The sequence below is a fragment of the Gavia stellata genome, chromosome 25 (assembly GCF_030936135.1).
Source record: "Gavia stellata isolate bGavSte3 chromosome 25, bGavSte3.hap2, whole genome shotgun sequence".
NCBI lineage: Eukaryota > Metazoa > Chordata > Aves > Gaviiformes > Gaviidae > Gavia > Gavia stellata.
Genome location: NC_082618.1, coordinates 3910872 through 3920539, shown reverse-complemented (window position 1 = coordinate 3920539; position 9668 = coordinate 3910872). Strand labels below are relative to the sequence as shown.

Here is a 9668-nt window from a genome sequence, read left to right as displayed (position 1 = left end):
AAGAGGCAGCGTCTCCCAGACTGGAAAAGCTGTGAGTACTGCTTAGCCTGGGCAGGACAGAAATGTGCCTTTAGGGGTTACTTCTGAACCTCCCACAGGCCTTGACTGCACAACGCAGCAGTGCCAGCACACCTACCACAACTCCCCAAGAAATCCAAACAAGCCTCTTGCTTCTGCCTTGGAAAATCGTGGAGACAGGATTCTGTGCTCCCAAGCACAGGCTGTTTGGCACTGCTGGAGAAGAGAGAGTGGGCATCTACCAGAGCCTGGAGGGTATGTGACCTCCTGAAACTCCCTGTGCTCTAGCTGAACCCTCCACACAAGTCAGACCCGCAGCTTTAGAGCTCAGCATTATGGAAGGTTTATTTAACGTCATGGAGGACATAAAAACTATAGTTATAAAAGACATTAAAACAGTCCTCTGAGCCATGCTAGCCATGCCAGGCCTGAGTGAGTCCATAGAGTTTACTCCTGCAGCACTGGAGTTTTTTTCTCTTTTCTTTTCTTCTTGGCTTTGCCCTGCTTCTGCTGGTTGGCTTTGCTGGTTTGCTTCTGCTGGGTCTCCTGGCTGACACTCCCCTTCATTTTCTTTGCAGCTGGAACCTGCTCGCCTTCATTGCCTGCATCACCTTTTCTTTTTCTGTTCATATTCTTCTTCTTCTTCTTCTTCTTGTCAGCCACAGCATCTCCTCCATTAACAGCTTCCTCCCCACTGCCTGCCATTACCACTCCATTCTCCCTGACCTCTCTGTTCTGATTCTTGTGTTTGCTGCTACCGGGCAGGAGGCCTTTCTTCTGTTTGGGGGTTTCTGTTCCCAGGGGCTGCTCCTCCGGGGCTGCTGGTTCTCCATCTTGACTAGTTACTGGTGCTACCCCATTCTCCTGGATGCCTTTCTTGCGATTCTTGCGTTTCTTGGTCTCTGGCAGGAAGCCTTTCTTCTTCCGCTTAAGTGGCTCTGCTTCCTGCACAGGCTTATTGGCTGTCTTCTCTTTCTTGGGCTTCCTGCAGAGAGAATGCCAAAAATCAAGAGCAACTTAGTTTACAGCCAGGGAGCAATGTGATCCATGCTACAGGCAGTCCACGAACAGGCAGAAGCACAGGAAAGGTGCAGGAAGCACAGGCATGCTGAAGGATGAGCGTTGTCCCTGGAGGTGGTCCTCAGTCTGCACAGGGACTGGTTAAATGAACAGCGGGAGCCGGACCAGGACTCAAGAAGGCACACTGAGACCTGAGGAAGAATCCCCATTCCCTAGACCAGATAACGCTGTACTTACACCTTCTCAAGCACACCCGCCTGTGGCCCTGTGCAAGGCTACTGAGACACTGTCTGTCTGTCCAAGGTGACAGCCCCAGCAAGGCCTTCACTGTGCTAACAATCCCAAGAGGTATTCCAGCAAGAACCCCCGACAGACCATTCCAGTCTCATCCAGGCAGCCTTTGTATGCGTGCAAGACAGCCGCTGCTGCTGCTGTTCTGACAGTCTGTCGGCAACTTCACCGCCACCCAGTCTATGCTGCTCTGCACCAGCTCAGTCCCCAGAGAGGAGCCCTGAAAAGGAACCAGACTAATTCCATGGCCTGGTTTTCATTGCTTTTTGGAGAGTTCTTCAAGCTGCATCTCTTCAGGGTGGAAAAACGCTATCCTGACAACCTGATGTTAGCACTTGCCCCTCAGCACTTCCACCAGGATCCTGTGCACAAAGCACACCTGCCGTAGGCTTGTTCCAACTCACCTGCACAAAGATCTCTGTGTGTCACAGCAAAATGGCACCAACAGTGACAGAGGCTGCACCCCTGAACCCCAACCCCTTCCTCAGACAGCATGCACAAGCTCACTGTTTCCTGCCTTAGCAACCCCCTTCCTAGCTGCAGTCTCTACTAGCTCCTAAACCAGGCCTCATCCTTGTGCTAGCCCTGGCAGTACGATGCCAAGGGACCTGTGCGAGACTGGAAAAGGGCCTGGGGCTGTGTCACAGGGCTGGGTGAGGCCAGTGCCCTGCAAGCCTGTTCAAGGCATTAGAAGAGGCCGCAACAACAGCTTCAGCTGCCTTGTATGATTCCGCCCTGCCTGTGAGCCCTCTCACAGCGAGCCACACGCAAACATTTCCCTCAGAGCCTCTTGCTGGGCTGAGATACCACAGACCAGGCCACCCACACACTGGGACCGCAGCTCCCAGTCGTGAGCAGAGCACCCAGTATTCCCTAATGCTGTGTGTCTCACTAAATACTGCCAGCAGGAAGGGGAAACAAAAGTTCTGACTGCAAGCTATTGATAGAAAGGAGAAAAAGATCCTGCATTTTTTTTTGCCCTGAAGCAAAAGTCAAATCCAGCTGCCATTTAACACGGGAGCACTAAAGCACAAACACTGAATGCTCCCCAGCTTTCAGAGCTGCAAGGCAACCACTCCAAACATCAGGCTGGGGATCCAGATGCCAAGGAGCCCAAAAATCACTGGAGAGGACTGAAGATCCTGGCATGTACTCTCTGGTATCCCAGGACAGCTACTCATTCCCTCCAGCCTCACATTTGCAGAATCAATCCATAGTGATGTGGTAGGAGCTTACTGACTCATCCGAGCCTAGAAATTTCTCTATAACTTTGGCGATGGCTCTTAAACCAGGCCACCACTTGGGACTGCTGAAAGCAAGCACTCTATCCTTGGGTGATCAGCTGTCTTACCTGTACTGGCAAGACACGATCAGATATCAGACATGCCTTACAATCCTTTCCCATCAAGGACCAGTCCTAAGCATGTAAGCACCTGGAACAATGAGCCTAGCATTGTTCCAAACAAGCAAAACAACAAGCGTTTCAACCTCACCAATCCAGAAGCTCCATTTAACTCAAACTCCAGCCTGAGATCAGTGCCTTGACTTCCTTTCTCTTCCTACTTCCCCACATCAATGAAGACAAGTAGGACAGGCAGTCAGTCCCCCAAGCAAGCCAAGAAGACAGAGCGCCAAGCATACGTACGTATAATTCAGCCAGCGCATGACGTTCCAGTAGAGAGAGTCGAGACGTGCCGAATTCCCAATGCCTTCTGGCTGGTTCAGAGCTACCAGCACTTTGTCCAACTCTGTCAACTTCACACGCAGCTTCTGCAAGAGGCAAGTACAAACAGACAATTTGCAGAGTGAACTCAGAAGGGACACTCAGAGCAGCAGGGCACAGGCCGTCCTCAGGACAAGACTATGGCAGGAATAACCAATCTCGCCTGGTTTGTCCAAGCTGCTGCCCTGAGCCCACTGGCAACACCACTTCAATTTGGGGGCAAAAATTGGTGAGTCACACCACACCATCAGGTGCAGGGTTTACTTGAAAACTGGGTCTCTAGCATCAGAGGCATGAGTCTAACAGCTACAATTGTCCTGGCATAAAAGGAACTGAAAGGTCCTTCGGTCCTCTTTCCTCTTCAGTCCATGGCTGGGAGGTGGGGGAAGACGACACATGACTACATACCTATCTAAAAGAAAAGCAACAGCATTTTCAGTCTGGTTTCTAAAGAACACAATCATGCTGCCTCTGGCTGCCTCTTCCGTAACCCATTGGGTAATTTCAGTAAAACCAGACAGAAAGGGGTGTCTCAAAGGCTATTCAGTTCCTACAAGAGCCTTGGAAATAATCTCTCTCCTCCACCCGCTTTCCTATTAGGTCTTCACAAAGAAACAGGCTGTGGTGTGAGTTCAGTGCTTATCAGTAGGAAACTGGGCTTCAGCAATTCTGCTACTTGTGGTATTTTGCTCCAGTAAATAAGACCATGTTGGAGCCTTATTTTGTCACCTATAGAAAATCTTCTCATGTTCAAAAAAGCCATTTTACATTAGGGAAAACAAAGCCCCAGAACAAAGCTTCACTCCTGCTCACAAAGCTTCTGAGTAAGTCTCAGTTTTTGGGAATCAAAATCTCTGGGGTTCAGTGAAGAGGACAGAGCAATCATCTGGGACAAAACCCAGCTCACCCTCACTGTATCCCAGGCTGTATTTCTGCTGATAAGAAAGGAGACGCCACAGGCAAAATACTGCACAAATCATAGAATCGTTTAGGCTGGAAAAGACCTTTAAGATCGTCAAGTCCAACCATTAACCTAACACTGCTAAGTCCACCACTAAACCATGTCCCTAAGCGCCTCATCCACATGCTCCTTGAATACCTCCAGGGATGGTGACTCCACCACCTCCCTGGGCAGCCTGTTCCAATGTCTGACAACCCTTTCAGCGAAGAAGTTTTTCCTAATATCCAGTCTAAACCTCCCCTGGCACAACTTGGGGCCATTTCCTCTTGTCCTATCACTTGTCACTCGGGAGAGGAGACCAACACCCACCTCACCACAACCCCCTTTCAGGTAGTTGTAGAGAGCGATGAGGTCTCCCCTCAGCCTCCTCTTCTTCAGGCTAAACAACTGCAGCTCTCTCAACTGTTCCTCGTAAGACTTGTGCTCCAAACCCCTCACCAGCTTCATTGCCCTTCTCTGGACACGCTCCAGCACCTCAATGTCCTTCTTTTAGTGAGGGGCCCAAAACTGAACACAGGATTCGAGGTGCGGCCTCACCAGTGCCCAGTACAAGGGTACAATCACTTCCCTAGTCCTGCTGGCCACGCTATTACTGATACAGGCCAGGATGCCGTTGGCCTTCTTGGCCACCTGGGCACACTGCTGGCTCATATTCAGCCGGCTGTGGATCAACACCCCCAGGTCCTTTTCCGCCGGGCAGCTTTCCAGCCACTTGTCCCCATACCTGTAGCGTTGCCTGGGGTTGTTGTGTCCCAAGTGCAGGACTCGGCACTTGGCCTTGTTGAACCTCATACAGCTGGCCCTGGCCCGTCGATCCAGCCTGTCCAGATCCCTCTGAAGAGCCTTTCTACCCTCAAGCAGATCAACACTCCCGCCCAACTTGGTGTCATCTGCAAACTTACTTACTTATCGAGGGTGCACTTGATCCCCTCATCCAGATCATTGATAAAGATACTAAACAATCCTTCAACAAGCTCCTGGAGATCAGCTTGTAAGGGCTACGGATCACTCCTTCAGACATGAGGGCTTTTCTGTCCTCAAATCCAGCTAGGCACTACCTCCAGGGGTACCTTCAGTAAGAAATGAGGTGGGATGTAGCACTCAAAAGGTAAAATCCAGGTGTGACCTTTAAAAGAGGTCTTGGCGGTGTTCAGAAGAACAGCCATTTGCCACACATCGGGTCATGCACTCACCTGCTCCGTCATGGTTTTGAGGAGTAAGTTCAACAGCTCCAAGGTCTTGGCAACTTTCTCCTTCTCAGCCTTCAGGATACACTTGCCAACCATTTTCAAACTCTGCAAATTAAATGGGGAGATGGAGAAGGAACATGCATTAAACAGGGAAACAAATCACTCTTCTCAGGAGAAAGCAGAAAATGACTAACGACTGGCAGGATTAACCCGTCACCAAAATAAGTCTGGAACACAAAACCCACCAAACTCTGGAAATGCTCAGGAGGGTACATGGTGGAAGCTGCTGATGCCCAGGTTAATTAAGAAACAACTGGACAAAATAAGAGCAAGCATACCACAAAGGCACAACCTTGCTACTCTCCCTAGTTTCTAAGCTAAAGCACAACTGGAGACATGTTGCTGCCTCCTGGAGAAAAACAGGAAAGACAATATCCGCCTCCGCCCTGGAAAGGCCAGGAGGCTGTCAGACAACAGACTCACCTGAGGGACAACAGCTACTCAGCTGCAGAAGCCGGGATTTACACGTAAAGCGCTAATGCAAAAATCCATTAACACTTATGCCTAGGAAATCCCAGTTGCCAGCACTAGAACAGGGCTTGTCAATCAAGCTTAAATTCGCTGAAATGACCGAGAGAAAAAATCTCATCTCTTTGTGTTCCCTTTATGTGCTCCAGGGTTTCTGAGACACTGAAAGGTCTGGCTTAGAGGAAAATCACTCCAAAGATAGGTCAAATAAAAGCCAGAGTTATTTACAAATGGAGAAGGGCAGAAAATAGCCATAAAAAGGAAGCTGGATCAAAGAGGTGGCCCAGGGGCACTGATCCTCTGCCTGCAGCTGGTCCTCGCTGCCCTGTTTACATGCTAGTTTTCTTCCCCACTATATTTCTGTGTGGATGCACACACCACAGCAAGCCCCACAGCTTGCATGGATTACACTAATATGAGACAGGATTTGCAGGGACAAGCTTATTGTAGACAGTGGCGTGCCCCATCACAGCCTATTTCTCTAGAGGAGGCTGCAGCTGTGGCCAAGCCCGCCTTTGCGTGGAGTCTGAACATGCTAACCCGGCCAACGGGCAAGGTCCACCCCAGGCTCAGCATCCTCGGTGCCTCAGGCAACAGGCATCGCTGATAAGTCACTGCACCAGAACTGTACCCAGCGGTGGAAAGTTCTCTAGGAGATGCAATCTCTCCCATTAGACCATCTATTGCTTCTGCTCCATTCCGACTGGAAGTAATTTTAAGGAATCTGAGAAATAGAGATATTCTCTATCTATATCAGCATAAAGCTGGCAAATAAAAGTAAAAATCGTCGCAGACACAGAGAGAAGTAAGAAATTTATTTCCCAAAGCAAGCTCTTTCAGTAATGACAAACACAACAGAAAAATAATGATGGCCGGCAAGAGTGCAAGGAACAATTTTAGCAGAAAAATTGGGGAGACCAGATAATATATCTGCAGGAACAGCAGCCTTCAAGTAGAATTACTTACTATCTGTAAAAGCTCCACACCCTAGGAGTATCTTTTTTAAAATACAAAGGCACAGTTATTTGCTGACCAGGATGGTCCACTCAAGCCCTGTATTAGAAAGCCACCATGTTCTGCTAGCTGGAATTCATGCCACAACTTCATCTGACTATCAGTAACTTGCTAATTACTCTCTCCTGATACAGATGCACTGCAACTCTATTCCAGAGCTGTCATTAACCTACAAGGTCATACAATTCAGCAGCTATAAAGTCTCCCAGGTACAATGAGAAACAAATATAGGGTCTGTGATTTAAAAAAGAATTTAAAAAAAAAAAATCTCTTCACATGTAGGATATAACACCCCGTGGGCCATGCATGCTCCATTTATTAGGCTTACCACAATTAATAATAATAATAATAATAATAATAATAATAATAATAATAATAATATCAATAATAATATCAATAATGAAAGCAAAATAGCCTGATTTGCATAAAAAAATTCTTTGCAATTTGAAGAACAAGATACTGCCAGGCTAACAGTCATTACTTGTGATTTAAGTAGCTTTCACAGAGGCTACTAAGTTGAGATCCCTATTTTGCTAAGTTGTGTACAAAGTTCACAGTGAGAGAAAATCAGTATGGACCATCAGCTCTTCAGGACAAGAGTAATCAGGGCAGTAACGTGAGAAGAAGCCACAGTGAAGTTAACTGTCATTTCGTCTTTTTAATATACAAACACTTTGGAATTAAGAAGGTGTTAAAAATAAATTGCATTTTCTCTTCACTGTAGATGAGTGATGTGGATGACTGCTGGCTTGACTCTGTCTGTTCTTGCTGCCATCCCCACTTCCCAGAATTGCCCTGACGCTTTGAAGGGTTTGAAATAAATCCTACTGAAGTCAACAGAAAAGTCCTATAGCTCTGAACAACACCTGAGGGGCTGATTTTCAGAAGTCTGCAAGCAGTTTTCAGGTGCTTGGGAAATTGGGACATGCGTCTAGTTTGGGGTGCCCAACCAAATTCATGCAGACCTGTAGAACGAAAAGGATGGCTTGCCCAGCTGGAGATGGAAGATATCACTGGTCTAGCGACACCGGTGCTGTAAGACTAAGCTATATTAAAAGCAGTGTTTCATGCGAGTCTGGGAACACAAGCACAGTTCCACCAGCATAAATAGTCAGAAGCAATCCAGTACAATTTAGGTGCTCTGCAAACAAATAGCTCCCTACTGAAATGGATCACTGTTAAACAGCTCTCAAAGACGACTAAGGAAGAAGAAAGAGGGTGGGGGTGGGTGGAGAAGCTGAAGGAGCAGCAGAGAAGCAGCAGATAATGAATTCCTACAGAATGCACAATTTTCTCTTGTCCGGAAGCAGAATGGATTGGCTTTAAGGAAGCCGGATTCAGATAAAGTCTTACTATTTCTCAATACATATCTTTTCCCTTTCCCTTCTGCTACAAAGGGTGTAAAAGAAATTTACTCCAAAGAGCACAAAAACGCCAGCACCCCTGTGTGTGGTATGGTTGAGACAGTCAAGCCTCCTTAAAGACCTGAGTCCAATTCCTGCTCAGCTCAGTGTCACTTATTACCCTGATCTCATCACCACTGCCTCAGAGTACTTTCCCATTACGCATTACATGAGATGGTATCTTCTGTCACGCATGCATTGCTTCACTCTCGTCCTCCCATAGCAGGGAGTGTTCACAGTGGAGCGTTTGCTTCCATGGGATTTGTGTTGGCATGCGACATAAAGAGAAACATACTGCACTCTGGTTATGTAAAAAGAAGCTGACTTTGGACTGGGGCTGCTGGCAAGCCTTGGGGAACTGCTCCCAAGGAATGAAATCTCAAGCCTCTCCAATGGGAACTGGGTCCAAACCTCAAAAGCAGCTTTCCCAAGTATTTTTTATAACTTCTTGGTACATAAGGTACCGACTGTTGTCTGTACGTTACGGGTTCGCACAGCAGATTGCTTTGGTCCACTCCCTCGCTCAGCTATCTGAAAGATGAAATTAGCACTGCCACCCCAATTGCATAGGTCAATCCTTTTACAGGCCTACCGTGATTTCACTTGGGGAATGTATAAAATACAATCATAAAATTAAAGCAAAAGCTATTATGTAACAGATGGCAAACTGCAACACATGGCAAACATTCTTTAAAAAGAAAAGCAGTATTTCAGTCATCTGCAGCATCCTTAGGAGCGCTTCCAACACTGATTAGATCGCAAGACTTGCACAAGGTTGGCAAGTATCTTCATTTTACATAGCAAGACTGAGGCACAAAGCAGGGGTTTTGCTTCCAGCTACGCTACAGGTCAGTGGTGGAGGGTTAAGCGAAAACCCAGAAAAACTTGTCTAACCACCTGTTCTGTGATTCTCTACCGTGTGCTGTTCACAAAGGTATCCAACTCTCCCTTCCCCTGCCGTCTGAAAGCATTACCAACCTAAGACTCACATAACCCAATCATTCAATACTAAAAGCCAAGAGACCACATGGCTTATATTCAACAACCACATCACTTGCTGATTATGTTGTTTTTCTCCCATTCTCTGCTTTTCTTACTCTGCTCCTTCAGTAACAGCCAGTCCCACTTTACAGGGAATCCCCGTTCTAGTTACAGCTCCGTAATACCTGTGGCGGTTAATCATGCCTGCACATCTGAGCTGTCAGCAGATCTGGGCAGGTCATTTTCCAAAAGGAAAAAATATGGAGGCAGTTTTCACAGCTGGAACTCCCATCTCATCCCAAGCCAACACAGCAATACAGCTCCTGCCTCACCCTACATGGATTCAGCTGGCAGAGATGGTTTTGTCTTGCTATGTCAAACACGCTGCTTCCAAAAGCCTCTGGCTGTTTCTGGTGGATGGCACTCCTGGATCCAAAATTCTCTGCTTCTAGGATTTCTGTAAGAACAGCACACCTCCAGCATCTTACCAATCAGTGTTTTTTCTTATATTCCTAATTCCTGCATCACACATGGAGGTA

At 47.3% G+C, this 9668-nt stretch overlaps 1 protein-coding gene across 1 annotated transcript in view; it reads right to left on the bottom strand.

Moving 5' to 3' along the window:
* Positions 1–351: 351 nt before the first annotated feature.
* The window catches only part of MYBBP1A (MYB binding protein 1a), a 62636-nt gene continuing 53319 nt past the window's right edge, over positions 352–9668 (bottom strand). The window contains exons 25-27 of the mRNA XM_059829207.1: positions 5207–5308; positions 2975–3099; positions 352–1003 (exon numbers count right to left, since the gene is read on the bottom strand). Of these exons, the coding sequence (XP_059685190.1) occupies positions 466–1003; positions 2975–3099; positions 5207–5308 (765 nt within the window). The 3' untranslated portion in view covers positions 352–465. The remainder of the gene's footprint in view (positions 1004–2974; positions 3100–5206; positions 5309–9668) is intronic.